The sequence below is a fragment of the Pipistrellus kuhlii genome, unplaced genomic scaffold (assembly GCF_014108245.1).
Source record: "Pipistrellus kuhlii isolate mPipKuh1 unplaced genomic scaffold, mPipKuh1.p scaffold_m20_p_15, whole genome shotgun sequence".
In the NCBI taxonomy this organism is placed as follows: Eukaryota; Metazoa; Chordata; class Mammalia; order Chiroptera; family Vespertilionidae; genus Pipistrellus; species Pipistrellus kuhlii.
This window is the reverse complement of record NW_023425460.1, coordinates 16529784-16549752: the sequence shown is the minus strand read 5'-3', so window position 1 is coordinate 16549752 and position 19969 is coordinate 16529784. Positions and strand designations below refer to the sequence as shown.

At 37.5% G+C, this 19969-nt stretch overlaps 1 protein-coding gene across 4 annotated transcripts in view; it reads left to right on the top strand.

The window, feature by feature from the left end:
* The window catches only part of CABCOCO1 (ciliary associated calcium binding coiled-coil 1), a 103790-nt gene that overhangs the window by 81014 nt on the left and 2807 nt on the right, over window positions 1-19969 (top strand). For 3 of the 4 annotated variants that reach the window (XM_036438384.2, XM_036438387.2, XM_036438386.2), the window contains 2 exons: window positions 14955-15077; window positions 15502-15642. In XM_036438384.2, the coding sequence (XP_036294277.1) occupies window positions 14955-15077; window positions 15502-15642 (264 nt within the window). The remainder of the gene's footprint in view (window positions 1-14954; window positions 15078-15501; window positions 15643-19969) is intronic. The other variant, XM_036438385.2, reaches the window with a different exon arrangement.

Sequence of the window (19969 nt, the reverse complement as noted above, 5' to 3'; positions counted from 1 at the left end):
TATTTCTACCCTGTTTTCTTTGAAATCCTATATATATATTTTTATTTATTTTTTTTAAGTGGTGGAGGGGTGTGTGCAAAATACTTGGGTTGACCCACAACTGGTTCTTGAGACCAGAGTTCAAATTCTAATTTAGATTTAAAAAAACACAATGAATTTGAGTGTTTCTTGCCACATGCCCAGTCCACTAATGCATTTTTTAAAAGAAACATACAACTTCCCATGTTTGACATTGACTCATAAGAACAAACGTAGGTCAAAAGTTATTGACAGAACTACATAAATAAAGCAGTATACAAATAAAGGCCTAAACTCTTTCTGGCTCAAGCTAGCAACATTAGCCCTTCACTTTTATTGCCACTAAACTTTACTCTAGTTTTCATAATAAGAATAAATATATTAATAAAATCGTGTTTATATAAGAGGTTAGCTTGTTAAAATGTATTGCGACTCGTGGTACTTTATAGAACCCAATTTATACTCTCTTTGATGATTTACAGGTGATAACTTCATGTGATTCATTGCCACCTGGTTCTGAATTTTAATAATATAATGACTCATCATGGTTTTTACATTTCTGAGGGAACCAGCTTGGTTAAAAACATTGCAGTTTTTTACTGGGGTCATCTGAACTACGGTTCCCAGAATGTTCATGAAAAGGACATGCTTATGTGTTCTGAACAGCTGTAATCTATCATGGCTGGTGCCAGGTCGACACATTATGAGTTTACAATGTCAGCCCAATGAATTAAAGCTTTGTTGTAGACCAGCTTGCTATGCAATTATTTCCAGTTCATATTCTATAAATCATCACTCTTCATATGACGATCAGCAATTTCCATCTAGCATTTTAAGCATACATGCTTTGTCTTAATTGTGTTGCCCAGTTTCTGCACCTAGAATGGAATGACATGACTGGTACCGGTAGCTTAGAAAATAAATTTCACTGTCACTAGAACCAATTTAAGGAATATTCTCTGTTCTCACTTTTTTCTTTTCTAGCTGTTTGGTATTTATGTTGAAATAATAGGAAATGAATTTACTAAGATAGAAACACTTCTCATGTTTTATATCTGCAAACAAAAAAAAACATAATTTACAATAAATTAGCACAGCAGTTGTTAGTGTGGGTCAGCTTTATTTTGCAATTCTCACACCTAAGCTCACAAGATGACACTTTTTCTGATGAGATAATTTTTATAAGGTAGTTCTGTGTGTGATTAAATCTGACAGATGCTAGTGAGATGGTGAAGTTCCTATGTTCCGAAATATAACAGCCAATGCTTTAAAAAAATTCTTATTTAAATAATATCTAATGCTCTACCAATAGAAAAATCAGTCTCATAAAAGAATAAATCAGTTACAATATTGTATTTCTGTGTCTAAAGTCAAAATAAAATTATTTACTAATAAGCAAATAAATAATTATAGCAAAATAAGCCATAAGGAAAGGAGTATTTTTTTAGACTAAAGAATTACTGTAAAATACTCTTTCCCATCATTTCTTAGTGTTTACTGTCATTGCTGAGCCAAACGAAATAAAATGTTTCAGATAGATACAGAAGGTAAAGAAATTGAATGTATTTTTTCATTATATTTTGATACTCTATCTGTTCTTCAAAACTTGCCTTGAATACCAGATCCTTCAAAGTAAACCTTCATCTTTTTTTAAGGCAATGATGATAATCAGGTGACTGATGTTTCCAAAGGTATTCCAATCTGAAATCTGTTATGGCTTCCTTGTAGATTATATAATTCGATAAACCCCATTAATACTATGGTTTAATTTTGCAATGTTACTTTGTTGTTTGCATGGTTTTAGTCCTGGTTTCTTATTTCTAGCAGAAGAATTTTGAAACAGTAGCACATTGTCCTTGCTTGTTTTTGATTACTTTAATTATGTTAGCTTTGCTAGAATGAGTTGATATTATAATCTGTTGAAGCACTATATTACAGCATGTGCTTTCTGACTTTCTTATCTAAATATCAGTTGCCTAATATATGGAATTTATTTATAAATACCTGGAAGGTCCCTGAATTGAAATTAACATGCTAGGCCAGATTCTCTGGCTTCATTAGCAACCCCTCATACTAAGGCTGTGTTCATACAAGTATGAAAATCAGAATGATCCTTCGAGGGTTTTCCTGGCCTGAACAAGTTGCTCATCAAAAACAGGCTAAACTCATCCTGATATTCCAGTCTTACCACTACAGTCTATTCATTTTGCTTAACTCCATCTAGCATGGACAGGAAGAACTTGACCATCAGAAGGGGGGAAATAGGTAAAGTCAAGGAGCTGGGCTGAACCCCAGATGAGGAGCATCCTGAGTCATAGGTCATAATGGGGGGAGGAGACTGGAGTGAAAAAAAATCTTAAAAAAGTAGTGTCCTCTATCTCATTAGACTACATAATAGGGTGAAAAGTAGAGGTAAAATGATCTATTGATCATGAGTCTATAATGATTTCTTACAGTTAAGCAATAAATATTTATTACTTTCCCATATTTATCAGCCACCTGCCAGGCAGTGAAGTGGGGAACAAAAGATACCAAATCCCTATTCTTGGAGAGTTTTGTTTAGCATCATTATAGACATAAATATGCGACATAAAAATATGAAGAAAAACAGACTTAACATTTTTTAGCTCTTCCTACATGCCAGGCACTGAATTAAGTGGTTTATATATATTGATTTAATCCTCACAAAAATTCACGAGGTGGTTAACTATTGTTACCCCCATTTTCTAAATGAGGAAACAGTGGTCATTGCCATGGGACCAGGAATGTATAAGTAGCCTCAGAGAGCTGCTTATACCTTCTACTTGGGATAAAATAAGTGTCTCAAAATAGCAGAAGATGCAGGTGTTGTTGTTTTATTTTGTTTTTCTTTTTCTTTTTGTTTTTTGGTGCAACAAATTTTCAAATAATCCTCATGCATTGTCTGTTTTCCCATTAAGGAAATTAAAGAAATGAATTATTCAAACTATGAAAATAGATGCCTAAAATTCATAGGACAGAAGGTACAGTCCCCATAGGAATGCTGTTGTGATAAAGCCAAAGCACCACTGGGTCTCTAGGAGAAGTATAACTTGGTACAGCTGTCTGATTCCTTTATGAGTGGATGGAAGGGATCAGGAATTAGAGCTGCAGGTTGGACAATGACACTCATCCACAGCAGAACTAATAAAGTCAAACCCGGGTTTGACTTCAAAATTATATCATCCAGGAAAATTATTCCACTGTCCTCTGTCATGAGTAATTGAGCTATATTTAATTTTAATCATTAAAATGTAAAAATAATAAAAACCACCAAAATAGTCTACAGTCAATTTTCTGATAAAATGAATTTGTTTTTTTCCCCCATTTGTGATTTTAATGGCCTTCAGAAAGTTTTTTGGAACTAAGTGTTAATTAAAAATATGGAAATGGATTTATAGCACATTGCAGCACACAGTGGAAGAATAATCACAAGAGACTTGATCGCAAAATCATACTCATTTTTCAATGTACTTTTTAACTGTCTAGGTTATTGGTAGTTTTTCTACATGCCTGTTTCTAGGGGGGGAAAAACAAACTGTGATTCCAATGAAAATAGTAATTAAAATTACAACAAATAGGACAAATTGCTATTTGAGCAGGAACATGCAGTTTTAGTCACCAAAAGCAAACTGATGCTCCTATATTTCCTGTTTACATGAATGAATTAAGTATGATCTCAGATTTCTCTATAAACCAGATGCTTTTTATATCTTGCCTTCTTAAAAAAAAAAAAAAATCAGTCCTCTCTGCCTTACTTTCATTGGCTTACTTTGGAACATGCACTGAAATGCTATGAGGAACCAGTGAGCAAATTCTCTGACTCTCCTAGAGAACCCATGTCTCCAGATTCCTGCTGTGCATCTGTCATCTTCCTTTCCCGAATCTCTATTTACTCCCCTAGAAACTGGAGAGGAATGTTTTGGGGGGATCATAAAGAGCCAGTGGGGTTCCATTTACCCCTAAGGACTAGGTGCATGAGCTTTGGAGTGAAATAGATCTGAGTTCAAGTTCTGACAGAATTTGTTGTTCTCTAGTTGTATAATCTTGACCAAGTTACTTAAACTCTTAGAGCTTTAAGCTCTTCATTCAGAAAAGGAGGTTGATCAAACCTCTCCTCACAATGCATTACAAATTAAAGGACCTAATATTTATAATGTGCTTTCTAACTAGGCCAATGCCAAAATCAGAGTAGGTTCTGGGAAATAAAGCTGTTTTTATTTTGGGTTATTTTTTTTTTTCATCTTCAGTGTTCATTTTCCTGGAGGAAGGCAAATGCTGCCACAAGTCTTATGGATATCATTCACATTGCCTGGGACTGGGGGGTGCCAGAGTAGAGGATTTGGCCCATGGGAAACAATGAGGCCCCTGGATTACACAGTGGTCATTGTGATGAAACAGACATCACGGAGATGCCCCCAACATGTTTTGTGGTTGATTTAATGTTAGGGAAAGGGAACAACTGAAGACAACCTCAGGGTTTTGAGTCCGGTCACAAAAAACTGCTGATGTCATTGAGAGCTAAGGAAATGGAGGAGGAGCAGGTTTGGAGAAGATAATTAAGTAGTAATAGATGGACAAGCTTCAGCCTGTCTAAAATTTCAGTAAGCTCTGGGTGTGTGATCCAAATATTCTTCTACACCACAAGAGAAAAATACTGTACCCGAGGATCCTCACTGACCAGCAACTTTGAGTCTTGTTTGGATAGAGGAAAAGCCACTTGAAATTAAGTAAATTAGGATATACCATCTGTAACAAGACTAGAGAAGACCTAATTTTACAAGTAAAGATACCACATCTCAGACATACTCTCTGTTAAGTGACAGGGCTCCACACATTAAGGGAGGAAGAGGGGGGGGGGGTAGAGGGGGGATCCAGATTTCTGAAACATTCAGATCTGGAATAAGATACCATGTAAACTTTTCAGAGTTGTTGTTATTCTGGTTTGTTTGTTTTTAACTAAATTAGCATGGTTTACAGATTATAATGAAAGGTATTTTTTTGAAAAATTTATTGCTGTATAAACCATTGTCTACAAAATCACTTTTGAAGTTGATTTCCAAGAATTCAGATTCCACGAAAAGCCTCAGAAGCTTAGGGTACCTAGAGCTGTTTCTTGCTTGGAAAGACATGACTCCTCTCAGGTCATTAAAATAATGACACCGTGTACATAATAAGGGGCTGCCGAAGGAAAGGGTGGGGTGCTTCCTGCAAGAGCCCTGTTTCTAGAATGTCAGGCACTGAAGAGTAACTGACAGCAGTTTCCTCTGAAGAAAGAAAACCATGCCCTGCTGACCACGGAAGAGTGCCTAATACAGTAACAGAACCAGTTAGGGGAGATTTGCAAAAGGAGGGGGAGGGACAGTGGAGGGAGCTGAGCAGAGAGGGAAATATTTATAACTGGCAACATGTTTCCTTGTAATAATTTATGAGCCTACTGGAGAAAAAGGAAACACACAAACTATGAGTAAAATATCCAATATGTAAACATCATGCCTTCTGCAAATTTTCTTTAGTTAAAAATTAAGGTTGAGGTTGACTAAAGCAAATGACTATATTTTCATGGTCTCTTATTTCCTTGATGCTAAGGGTTACCAACTGATTTACAACTTCCTGTGTTGTTTTTTAATCTATATTTGTCAGCACATTTTTAATGTCAGATTACTTAAAATAGACATCTTGGGTCTAAGAGGACAGGAATAATATTATGTTGACTTCTCTAAAGGTTTCATAGTACTTTACAAACATTCTCTTTTTGTCTAAAAAAGCTTTATATTTCTACATGAAATGAGTTTCAGTATAGTTTTAAGATTTTTATTCTTACTGATGACTTCAGCACTGAAATGCAGTTCACTCAGTGTGCTTTGAAATTAAGTAAATTATATGTATACTTAACCAAAAGGTTTCAGACTCCTCTTACTCAGGTAGTTTAAACTGTGAAAAATAACAGGGATGCCCATGAAGAGAAAGACTGGAAGCAAGTACTTAGGCTTCTTTCGTTGTAGTTTCTCTTTCAACCATTGGGGTTTATTAGCTCATCTGATTTCTGCAAATATAGAAACTTGTTCAAAAGGAATATTCTCAAATATGAAGGCTATGAAATAGCTTCATCTTCATATAAGCTATTTTAGAGTGTAATTAATGCAACATATATAAAATAAAATTTTTAAATTTATATTTGACTAGAGCCCCAGTGAATGAATTCATACACGGGTGGGGTCTGGCCGGGTCCTGCCCCAATCAGCAGATCAGGGCCAATCCTCGGATCTGGGCTGGGCCTGTCAGGAGGAGACAGCGGGAAGTTGGCCAGCCAGCCCACCCCCGATTGGCTGGGGGAGGGACTGTGGGTGGATTGGAGTGGTGGGGGCTGAGGAAGGGTAGGGCTGGCCATGGGGAGGGGCTGTGGGCAGTGGGCCAGCCGGCCCTGCCCCTGAATGGGGTGGGGGCTGATCAGGGGTCAGCAGCCTGGGGGACCATTGATGGTTGGCCAGCCGGCCCTGCCCCTGATCAGAGTTGGAGGACTGATGGGGGCAGAACTGGCTGGGAGGAAGGGCTGTGGGCCAATCAGGGTGGTGGGGCCCATTGGGGGCTGGGTCGACTAGGGGAGGGGCTGCAAGAGATTGGCTGGCTGGCCCTGCCTCCTATTGGGGTTCGGAGGCAATCAGGGGCAGGGCCTGCTGGGGGGAAGGGCTACAGGGGGTTGGCCAACCACCCCGCCCTTGGTAGGAGTCAGAGATGCTGAACAGGGGCCATGTGCCTGGAGGGAGGGGCCGCAGGAGATTGGCCTGCCGGCCCCACCCTCCGATCAGGCCAATTCGCTGGCCACAGTGGGCATCATAGTGACCCGTTGTTTGGGTCATTATAGTGTTCTGGTTACTGGATTTATATATATATATATATATATATATATATATATATATATATATATATATATATATATATATATATATATAATCTCATAATCTGGGACTGCTGGCTCCTAACCGCTCACCTGCCTGCCTGCCTGATTGTACCTAACCCCTGTGCTTTCCAGCCTGCTCGCCCCCAACTGTCCCCCCACTGGCCTGATGGCCCCCAACTGCTCCCCTTCCCAGCGTGCTCACCCCCAACTACCTCCTTGCTGGCCTTCTTGCCTTCAACTACCCACCCTGCCAGCCTGATTGCCCCTAAATGCCCACCCTCGCTGGCCTGCTCTCCCACAACGGTCCCCCCTGCCTACCTGCTCACCCATAACTGGCCCCCCCTTGCCTGCCTGCTTCCCCCAGCTTCCCTCCCCTCCTGGCCTAATTGCCCCTAACCACTTCTGCCTCAGCCCTGCCACCATGACTCTGTCCAGAAGGACATCCAGGCCTTTCGGAACGTCTTCCGGAAGGTCTCCTGATCTAATTAGCATATTACCCTTTTATTAGTATAGATAGAGGCCTGGTGCACGTGGGTGGGGGCCAGCTGGTCTTCCCTGAAGGGGGTCCCTGATCAGAGTGGGGATCCCCTTAGGGGGCGGGGCCAGCCTTAGCGAGGGGCCTGGGGCTGTTTGCAGGCCAGCCACATCCCCATCGAAGTGGGGTCCCTACTAGGAGCTGTGCCAGCCTGGGTAAGGGGCTGGGTGGTTTGCAGACCCGCTATGTCCCCATCGGGGTCGAGGTCCCTGCCGGTGGGGAGTGGCAAGCCTGGGCAAGGGGCTGATGGTCCTTTGCAGGTTGGCCGTGCCCCCATCAGGGTGGGGTTCCCCGCTGGGTGTGTGGCCGGCCTGGGCAAGGGCTGAGGGTCATTTCGGAGTGGTTTGCAAGCTGGCCAAGCCCCCGGCTTTGTTCGTAAGGTCTCTGGAAGGTCTCCCGGTCTAATTAGCATATTACTCTTTTATTAGTATAGATAATTCAAAACAGGTTTTCCACAAAGATAATAGCAAACTCATATTTATTATAATTGACGGATACTGATACTTAATTTCAAATTCTTAAAACAAGAGATAATTTAGAGTATTTCCTATTAATGTTTTAAATACTTTAAATATTTAAAACCTAAAATTTAAATAGAGCACTCTAAATGAAACCAAACAAAAATGTATCCATGATTAGAACTATTTGAAATAGTTTACAACTGAGTTCAAGGATATGCCTTTTAGAGTATAATTTAGTAAGCTAAACAAATATACTCTGAGTGGCTTCTAAAAATATTTTTGAAAAGCATTAGTTGTTTTCTAAGTATTTATAATGGAACCTGCCATACTTTCCATCTCTCACACTGAGGAAGTTGGAGGATAAGGTCAATCTAAGAATAAAAAATACAGTTTTGAATTTAGCAATTTCAAGATCTCTGGTATTTCAATTTTTAAAAGGATGACTTGTTGAAAGTTTGCCCTCTGTGCCCTAACTCTTTACTTTTGATGAAATTTGTTGAAGGAAATTTTTTTAAAATAAACTCAATCTGGGCAACCACAGACCACACTCGATGCTGAAAAACAAAAGATAAAAAAGAAGAATAAATTGAGCTATGAAGGGGGTGACAGATTTTTCTCATTTAAAAGTTAAATGTAAACACTCTCCTTATCTAAATAGGTGATTTGCCTTAGTCCTGACCATGCCACGTAACTACCTAATTATGCCATGGTATCCAGGTCTCAGAAAAGTTGAGTCCACAGAATTCTTAAAATCAGATAGGACTGAATATATGTTTGATATTATCAAGACTGGCTGTATGGAAACAGGTTGATAGCATGTCCTCATTAACAAATTCTTCTGAGGTCATTAGACTCCTTGGGCAATATTAAGGATTACATATGGAAATAACATGGGCCAGTGTTCTCCCCGTGGCTACTCTAATCTGTTTTCCAATGCTAGCATTAGAGAGAAGACCCTTTCGATAATAACAGTAATTATAATAACACACCTTTGGGTTTAATAATAGCTTCCCTTTGAAGGACTTCCATTATTTTCACCCACATTATCTAATTTGTGCTTGAAATAATTCGATGAAGTAGCCAGGTAGCAATTATCATTATCCTTCTTTTACAGATAAATAAACTGAGGCCTACGGATTTTCTTAGCATCTCACAGTTAGGAATAGAGCCAAGGATAAGCCTATAATGCAGTGGTCTATCTTCCAGATTATTGCCATCGTTAGAAAGTATCTGGGCATCTGAAGAACTGTACTATCCCTGAGGAAATGTTTGTACAAGAGCCAGATCTTTCCCTTTTAAATTGCATTTACTCTGAGAAGGTACTCTTTTTTCAAATTCATTAGAGAGGATTTTGTTTTCTTAGGTCATTAAGATAGGAGTACTCAGATTTCTTTTCAAATTGTGTTGGCCAGAAGCAGAAGTACCGCTTGAAATACTGAAGATGTTTAAAATAATCTGGAATCAGTTTCTTTAATTATCTGACTTTAGTTTTTTAAATTCCAAGCCCAAGTTAAACAAGATCAAATGAAGACATATAAATAAAAATGGGCACGAGGTGCTAGCTGGAGTGTCCTAGCCAGGCTGCAAATTGGTTTACTGTGGCCTGCCAACTTGAATTCCTTTCGCAGCTTCAGCTGGAAGGGGTAGTCTTCATTTCCTGTCCTAACTTGTACTTGTTACCGTTCACTGTTTAGGTGATTAGCATGTGGATCTGATGGTCTCAATGCTCTATTAAGTTATAAATGTTCAAACTACCAGTATGCTGTGAGTAAAAATAGAAGTTGCTATTAGATGTCTATTCATACTCTGCAGAAGCCTGGCAACATTCTGAACCTTTTCAAAATGTAAATACTGCATATTAAGCATAGGAAAGAAAATTAATGTGCTGCATTTGCAAATTTATTTCCAAGTCAAAAATGCAAAGGGGGAGGAGGATCTCATAGCAGAATTGATATTCTACATTTACAGGAGATATTAAGAGTTTTAATGGCCTGAACACAAAAGAAAAACACTTTAGAAATGAATTAATTTTCCTTCTCTGATAATCATAGCTTTTGAATTTACTCCCTTTTGATTTTAAATTTATGGCCTTAGTATGACATTAGCAGAGTTTATTGCATTTTGCAGGTGGCATTCATATGTTATTTTACATGCAGTATATTGTGGGCAACGGGTTACAATTTTTTTATCAAAATTTCCAGAACCACACAAGTTCTTCTTAATTAGACTTGCAAATTAGTAATGCCTTTCTCTTTGGGGTGGGGGGGATATTTAAAACATCACAGGAATTTATGTGCCTTTTTTCCTTGTATTGGGAAAAGTTTGCAATCAAGTTTGCTATTTGAAACTTTGACATTTTTTAGTAAGTTCTGATTTACACATGAAGTCACCATCCTTTGATAATTCCAGACAAATGTCTTTTTCAAGCAAGCCAGTGTTTTTGTATGTGTTCCACTAGTTCCAAAATGGTTTAACAGATTTATCTTGCTTTCTGCCACTTAAAACAATGGAAAGTTGTCATCTCAATTACATTTTGAATATTTTTAATAATTTAGGAATTGGCACTTTAATCATAGGTTTCAGCAGTATAAACCCTACCCACCGATCACCTGCACTTTCTCCAAAGAAAATAATAAGCAAATAGCAATAAACAAAAACAATAACTAAATGTAACAGAAAAAATAAATCAGAATTAATACTATTAGTAATGTTATCACATAAAGTAGAAAAAGAAAGCATGAAGTAACATTTTTCAGATAAAATCTTTATAGTTCTTAGGCACGGTAAGATCTGAAAGCAGACTTTAATTTGTATAGTATGTTTTTAAAACTAAACTGACCCCATACTTAATTCCAAGAGAGTTCAAAATTCTTACCATTGATTCCCTTGATAGAGGTTCATTTCCTACTGCATATGTAAATAAAATTCTTAAAAGATTTCTAGTGATTTTGTTTGGCTTATAAGTACAGTTCTTGAATTTTTTTAAAGCTACATAATGGTTGATAATGAAAATTTGTTCTTACAAGTATTAAATTATGCCAAAAAAGCCATTTACTTTATATTCTTTAAATTCCATAGCATGATTCAACTAAAGCTTGGAATGTAAACCGTCTTAAATAACACTAATGAAATGTACAGGTAATGAACAATATAACTAACTTAAGTTAATTTTCATATAACAGATAACATCTGGAGGAAATATGTATTGGTAAGCTATAGAAAACTAATTTTCTAGCGACCACATCTGTAGATGTTATTTATTGTATGTTCACTTAACAGTCGATTATTCAGTTTAGAAATCTATTCTCTTCTTTATTAGAACTTTTAATGTACTCACCTTAGTTCAAATGGTCTGCTCATTATCTGAAAAAATATAAATGGCATTCACATGGAACAACATGATTGTTTTTATTATATCCACTTGTGTGCAAGCATTCAAAAATGGCAAGAGAAACACATTTATTGCTTTACATTCAAAGTAATATTTAGGGGGTATTTGAAAGTCAAGCAAAACCAATCATTTGGCCAAATGGATGTATGTGTATAATCAGAAACTCCTGAGTTTTAATCTCAGCATTAGGCCTCAGGCAAGTCACTTAAAGTCGTTCCCTTTGTTTCTCGATCTGAAGATTATGGGTGCTATTCTCTTAGAGAAAAAGGGCTGTTGCTAAATCAGGGTACCAAATAGGAGTGTTTTTTTTAATAAACATACTTGATCCTTTTTCTATTTTTATTTTTCTAGATTTAAGAGGTAACATTAGGCTTTTGAGGAAAAAAAATATGAGACAATTACAATTCTATAGGAATGTATAAAAATAGTTATAAAACTAGCTTTATTTAATTTGCTTCAACTATTCATAGACTGAGGAAATTATAACGTTCTTTCAGAAAATCTAACTTAATAAAGCTGACCATGTCTCTCTGTTTTAAATAGATTTTATTACAGAACCAGTGATGTTGTAAAACATGAGGTTTTGTTAAAAAAAAAAATACAAAGGCCTAATTGTATTTTTTTAAAGAAAGTATTGCATCAGACAGTTTCATTTAAATATATTGGCTGGCTCTGTGCTCTCACCACAATTATTGATTCTAATTTTTCTTAAACTGTTTTGGTTTTCTTAAATGCCACTTAATGGGGGGGAAAAATCACTGTGATGCTTCTGTGAACTATATTTGACTGTATACCTTCTTATTAGTTAAACAGCTTTGTATTTACCCTCGCCTGAAATTAGGATATGTTTTCCCTTAACAGTATCTTACTAACACAGCCAAATGTAACTCTTCATGAAAAAGAAAAGTGTAAGATTAAAGAAAAGAAAAAAAAACCTTTTTAAAGTAAAGTGTAGTTATGGTTTGGTTCCCTGATAGTGTAAACACCCTGAAGAAAAGAAATTACCCCTCCCTGCTCCAGCTTGGTGCTCATGGTAAATCAAGTGACTAGCTGTATTAGCTACACTCAAAAAGTCAAGTAGAAGAAAAGCCCAACTCTCAGTCAGAGCTCCAGGTTCTACGAATAAATGGGAACTTCATTCCACCAGAGAAATGATGTGGGCCTGAGGAGCTCCAAGTTTCCCAGTGCATGTCCAGTATACACCCCAGTGCCAAAGACCAGGAGTGCTGGGTCATTGGCAGGTAGTTCAAATTAGCTTCCTAAAGAAATCCAGTCCATAGGGAGGGCTGGCAGGGATAAAATGAGAGAGTTGAGCACAAATATCTGCTTACATTTAAGTGTATAATCTGATGGAAGATGGGGCACAGGTGGGCAGATGGTAGAATCTGCTCCTAACAGGGTGGAGAGGAAATAGGGAATCTATTGAGAACTTGCACCTCCAGGTGAGAGAGAATTAGCAGAAAAGCCTAGCCTGTATAAGGAAGTGCATAGCAGTGGGACAGATATGGCCACAGCAACAAATAAGATTTAGCTTCATTAAAAGGACATACTTGTATCTTGCCAATTAGCTCAGGCTTATTTTCTCTATGCCTGCAGGAAATTCAGTAACTTCCCTTCAGTTCTTTCTCTCTCCTTTTTTCAATGTCTCACCCACCACCACTCCCCGCATATTTCTATTTCTCAGCCTATATTAAAGTCTGTATCACTCGTCCTCTTCCCTGGCTCTGTGTTCCCATGTGCTGCATATTTATTTTGCCCATAATGTTTCAAAGGGCACTAAAATACGTTTAGCTGTTTCATTGTCCTAGTTTAGTAAAATAAAGAGCAATCTAAAATGTAGGAGGATGAAAAATCAAGCGTGATGAAAAAAGATACAAATAATTTTGTAGGAAGCTGAAAATGCCTCCATTTAGGAAAAAAACAAAACTGGGGCTTATGAATGTGATGAGAGAAAAGAATCGTTCTGCTATGCTTTTTCTTGATATTCTATTTTGATTAACATTTACTAGTCAACTGAAGATAAACAATCTGGAATGATGTCATCTAACAGAATAGAGATTCAGTGCTCAATAACATCAATAATTTCTAAGTATGGCAACATGATGACACATTACAGTTTACTGAAAACTGGATAAGCCAATAAGTTAGCACACCAGGGTTTAACTCCCAGACCTAGCAATTATTTGACTAAGCCAGTCATTTAATCTCTTGGTTTCCAATTCACTTCACTGTAAAGTTAGGACACTTATATGTATACTTTATATGTATACTAAGCAGCAACTTTCTATAAAATCAAATTAAAGTTAGAAATATGAATTCAATGTAAGATACATTGGTATGAATAAGCAATAACTTAGCCTCCAGTACATTTCAAAACCCATATAAGTAAAAATAAATAGTAATATTTAAGTGATGAAATATTATATAAGTTTATCTGAACTATAGTGAAATTAAAAATGAATATACAATGATTTTAGGATTTTTCCAGACTACAGGGCATGGTAATTATGTGGTAAATTTATGCATTTCCAGAGTATTGTCTTCAAATTTGGAAGGCTCCGGGTCTGACTTTGTCGGCAAATAGGATAGCATCCTCTCAGGGCCACAAAAACAGGGTCATGGCGCTTACTATATAAACTAGAACGTCAATTTATTGATTTACAGTATTAAGGAATGTAGTAAGAGAATCAGAGCACGAAAGTAAGCATATTTTTATAGATCATTTGAGAGATGGAAAGTCAAATTATGATAAAAATGTTGGGTTAGAATCAGAACAAGAGGAACTAATAAAATGATTCAGATGTTTAAGGAAATCAGTGCCCTCATATCCTCTTTCTCTCCCCGGACTTCTTTTTTTAAATTTATATTTATTTGTTTGTTTGTTTGTTTGTTTATTTTGAGAGAGAGAGAGAGAGAGAGAGAGGCATTAATTTATTAATTTGTTGGCCCACTTATGTATGCATTAATTGGTTGATTTTTTTATGTGCCCGACTGGGGATCGAACCCACAACCTTGGTTTATCAGATGATACTCTAACCAACTGAGCTAACCAGCCAGGACTTAAATTGACATTTTAATTCCCGTTTCTTCATTTTCAGTGTTTACCCACCATGATCCCCCTTCCTCTATTTGATACACTCTTACTATAGAATTATTGCTCACAGTGAAATTTTACCCTATCCTCTCTGTTCTTGGTTGATTTTGCAAGCATTTCTGATTTACTGTGTGCTGGCTTTATTCAGTAATCTAGAGCCTTTAACAAGTTCTTAATGATCATTTCACTATTGCCTCCAAGAACAGCTGTATCTTACTGGGTAACGTCTATCACAATCAGGCTGTCATTGAGTGTTTTAAGCATCTAACCCTCTGCCAACCTTTGAGAAGAAATGCAGGGGCTCTAAGCCACGGTCTCTGTGTACTGAGAGCTTGTAAGCAGGAGGAAGGGATACTGACCCATGAACAATGAAAGTTCAGAGAAGTACAAAATGAAGACCTAAACCACATAGGATGGAAAGAGAATTAGACAGTGGGTAGAATAAAATGCTAATTATCAGATGCGGTACTGAAATTGTAAATTGTGGTTACACACAAAAGGCTTTATCATAATACAGCTCTTTTCTTCCCCTCCAGCAAATAGTAGAGGTTGTCAAGTCTTCAGGTGGCCTTTTCCCCAACCCTCTAGAAGAAGGAATCTCATTTGATATTTACTCAACATTCATAGAGCCACCCCCAATATTGGATACAGAAATGAAGGTATGTTTCCTTTTGTCTCTTTATTCAACCTATTTCAGCATGGGTCTTTCTAAGGGGTGGGAGGAAAGGAAGCAAATGTTCTTCCATTTTTCTCTCCCTGTGACTTTCCCCAGCTAAATATAAATATTTATTTACCATTAATTTGCAGGTGGGCCAGCTGAGGTTGGTTCAGGAATTTTAATCTTTTCCACTCCATCATCTTCCCCAGTTTCCACTTTCACTTTCTCAAAGTAAGCACTGTTAGCACCATGACTTGATCTGTCATGATGCTCATAAATAATGAAAATGCAGGATGATTCAAATTGCAATCTCCTGGCAGATTGACATCAGTCCTGGTAGCAAATGACCCCAAAGTTTGAGGCTCCATATAAATCCCCGAATACTCTAGATATCACCTAAACATTGTTTTCTTTCCATATTCTAGGGATTGGATCAAGAGCAAGGCCCGACGGAGTCCCAGCCAGCAGCCAGCACTTCAGAGTCAGATGTTTTAGCTGGTTTCACCATTGAAGATATAAAATCAGTGCTTGCCCAAGTCACAGATGACATCCTAATCGGCATTCAGGTGCTCAGCCTTGATAATGTGCTTGCTTATTTCAATACTGGTTAATTAGCCAACCTCATCCTTAATGTCTGTAAGCACTACCTACACTCAACTAGCAAGAGCAAGGCTTATGATGGAAGAGTTCAATTTAACATCTCCACATAACTCTCAGTTGAGTCATCTGAGACTCAATAAGATCACAAAATAACTTTGCCAACAGCACATAGTGTAGTGTTATCAGTTTGAAAAATCTTTCAGCATCGAGACCCAAAAAATAACATGGTAAAGACTTCATGCCTTGTCATAACAAAATCGCTCATGTGAGAGTAATTAGAGTACATTGCTAAAAGCGGTAAACACCGAAGATCACAGCATAATTCTCAGCTAAGTTTTCTCACCAAATCTTTGAACTCCCTCTCATATAGTTTGCTCCTTTTCACATAGCACTAATAGCGAGGCAGTTTACACCAAAGGATGCATGAAAATGGTGCTGGCAACAGCCAGCTCAGCAGCAATTGCCAATGATGGATCAGTCGGCTTAGCTTTTCTGCTTTTTTTCCCCCATCCAAAAAAGCACATTTCTACCTCTACACAAAGACTTGCATCATTGCCCAGGCAAAATGATTAAATAAGTGAATTGCATATTTTGAGAGGATTTATAATTTCTTGTGGAAATGACCGTGAATCAATAAGACAGTCTACTGCATGTTTAAAATATTAATGCATTTTAGGGAATGATTTACTTGATATCTGAGCATGAGACTGTATATAAAAAGCACACTGTATTAACAACTAATTTAGAAAGGGCAAAAGATTAGCTTGGCATAAGCATACCTTGTTACTGTTTAATCGTCAAATGTTAATGCACTATTTACATGAACGTTTAATGATTTGATGCCAGCAGAATCAGCCAAAGTCCTTGGCTTAATAAAGAGTATTTAGTGTTTACCAGAAATAGTGGAAGAACGCGTTTTACACAAAGCTGTATTGTTAGCAACTCCATGAATGTAATAACTGGTTACTGTGTGGAAGGGCAGAGTGCAGTTGAATTAAGCTGAGTTCAGAACATATCTCCTTTTTAAAAGTGATAACATTTCATCTAAATATAGTTTATGTATAATCATGGCCCTGGGCTCCTTTGCAATCCTGTGGCTCTGAAATTATTGCCGAGGAACTACTAGACAGTAATAGAATTGTTTGCAGGCCTGAAAAATTGAAAACATCTTTACCAAGGCCATATTCCACGTAGTGAGTGTGTTTTTAACTATTTATTGATTTTTTAAAAATATTAGAGTCTACAGCATTACAACACTACTATGTATCAGAAATAATATTATTGCTGCATACATACATGATTGTCCAATTGGCCTGAAGCGCCAATTGGACAATCATGGGCTTAGAAGTTCATTAGTTGGGTCATCTAAATAGTATAATTAGACATAGAGAGAATCTGGACCAGAGGAGAAGGTGCTACGATCATTTTCATATTAAGTAGATTCAGGGATTAGCCTGGGCCAAATTACTGCCAATTTTTCAATAAAATGACAAGATGATGTGGATTTATGCAATGCTTCAAGATAGCAAATCCTTTCCTGTATTTTCTACCAATTATTCTAGTAAACTCTAGGCAAATTAGGCAGGCACTTCTCTGACAAATAAATTGAAAAAGGAGAGATGCAGGAAGACTGAGTCATTTGTTCAGAGTTTCCAAGGTCAGAAGCTGATGAAAGACTCTGAATGGGAGTTGTAAAATGGGTTCTAGTTTGAATTCCAGAGCTATCCGCAAAAACCACATAACCTCTAATATCACGACCAGACTACTTTGGATTTTAATACTCCCGTGGTGTGGCACTTTTTCAGTGTTTGCCCTTGTGTCTTGGTCTGATTCCAAGTTGAGTAATTACTCTCTGCTTACCTAAATTTCTCTTCCTGTTTTAGATGGTAAGTTATTTTCCAATTCTAAAACCTACCTCCCAGTGTCACTGGCTCTTAAAATCTGCCGCATCCCTCTTCAAAAGTAGCCACATGCCAGTGGCCAGTGTGTGTGTAGGCCTGAATACACTGGTCTGCTGTAGAAACATTTACTGAATTATTAATTGTAAGCCGCTTAAAATTTTCCAGTAGTTTTTCTTCTCATTTATTTTAAAATAATATAATTATTATATTTTTTTGGAGTAAAAGACAGTAGAGAAATCATGTTTTAAGTACAATTTTTTCAGAGCTCCTTCTCTAGTGTGGTTATAGGCATATTTTACTTCCTGTAACTCAGAAATTTCTGAAAATGGAGTGTGAATCCTTAAATATTGTATATTGATTCACTTACTTTCCCATTGACTCACTTTATAGTTTTAGAGATTTATTAAGAATGAAGAAAAAATTCAAAAGAATGAAGTTATCTTGGCCTGGATATGTTAATTAAAATTATACTGAATAGAGCAAACATTTAAGGTTATATAGTTTAGCTATTTTAATTTTAAGGATACATTGAAAATGAAATTATTTTGGCCCCATATTGTATAATAAAAGATCATACCCAATGGAGCAAATTTTAATATATTTAAAGAATGACATTTCAGAGAAATATGAATGCTAACACTAAGTTCTTGCTGTTAAATGTTGGCTGTTGGTTCTGTCTAAGCAACAGGGTAAAATAAAGTGAAAACCTTGAGGGAAGTTTGCCATCTTGGGACTGTAGAGATTTTAGGTCAACTTGAATTTCCAGGTTAGAAAACTGGAGAGTGAGATCACCTCAAAGAAGTGATCACTGAGAGGCTACTGAACCAGGGCATATGTTTCCCATTTTCCTGGGAAGTAAACAGAGCATACCCAAGCCTAGTGGGTGTGGGATAGCTTGTCTGTTCAGCAGTGTTCTAAGGAAGAACCAGGAGAGCTGGTAGACCAATGACAATGTGTTTTGACCAGACAAGGAGTATTTTGTCCGGCTCTGTTGGATGTGCCTGAACTGAAGTCTAATCACCACAATGGTGATCTTAAATGTAACTCCCCCTCTGTCAGTACACAATTCTGTTAGGTGTGCAACTTGTCTCCAGGAATCTTTTCCCCAAAGCTCACACTTGTGTAGATGAATTCTGTTTCAGTGAAATACCAGAAAGGTCTCCAGGTTAATGTGAAAAAACGCTGGTGAGACAGTGAAACAGAAGCTGGTAGATGATAGAACATCTTTCCCTAGTTGAAAAGAAATGAGATTTTTTTTTTTTAATATATTTATTTTATTTTATTTTATTTTATTTTATTGTTTTTACACAGAGAGGGATTGAGAGGGACAGAGAGTTAGAAATGTCGATGAGAGAGAAACATCCACCAGCTGCCTCTTGCACACCCCGTTCTGGGGATGTGCCCACAACCAAGGTACATGCCCTTGACCAGAATCGAACCCGGGACCTTTCAGTCCGCAGGCCGACGCTCTATCCACTGAGCCAAACTGGTCCCGGCAAGAAATGAGATTATTAATGGGCATAGAAAACACTATATCATCCACTGGTTAATGGCAGAGATACATTCTAAGAAATGCATTCTTAGGTAATATTATTGTGCAAACATCAGAGAGTATACTTAACATCAAACAACATGGAGCCTACATCACCAAGGCTATGTGATGTAGCCTATTGCTCTTAGGCTACAAGCATATAAAACATGTTACTGTGAAAAACAACACAAGATTAAGTTTAGGTGAGAATGATGCAATCAAGAAACATAGTAATCATGAGATGTATGAGTCCACTGCCTGTGAAACAGAAAACACTTTTTATAAGTAGAAAGAGAACACTCTAAAATAATAACAAAATGTGTAGTATATTAAGTACATAAGCAAGTAACATAGTTGTTAATTGTCATTATCAAGTAGTATGCACTGAATATTATTGTATGGGCTACACCCTATATAATAAAAGGCTAATATGCAAATCAACCAAAAAGTGGAATGACTGGTCGCTATGATGTGCACTGTTCACCAGGGGGCAGACATTCAATGCAGGAACTGCCCCTTGGTGGTCAGCGCTAAGGATGTGTAACTGCCAACTATCCCCCAATGGCTCCCAGACTGTGAGAGGGCATAGGCTGGGCTGAGGAACGCCCCCCCCCCCAAGTGCATGAATTTCATGCACCAGGCCTCTAGTACCTTTATATGATTGTACATTTGTTTATACCAGCATCACCATAAACATGTGATAATGTGCTAATGCTACGACATTCTACTGGCTATATTATCACTTGGCAATAGGATTTTTTTCATCTTTATTATAATCTTACTAGAGGCCTGATGCACAAAATTCATGCAAGGGGCTCAGCCCTCGCAGCCCCAGCTGGCCCCTTCAGCCCTTCACAGCCC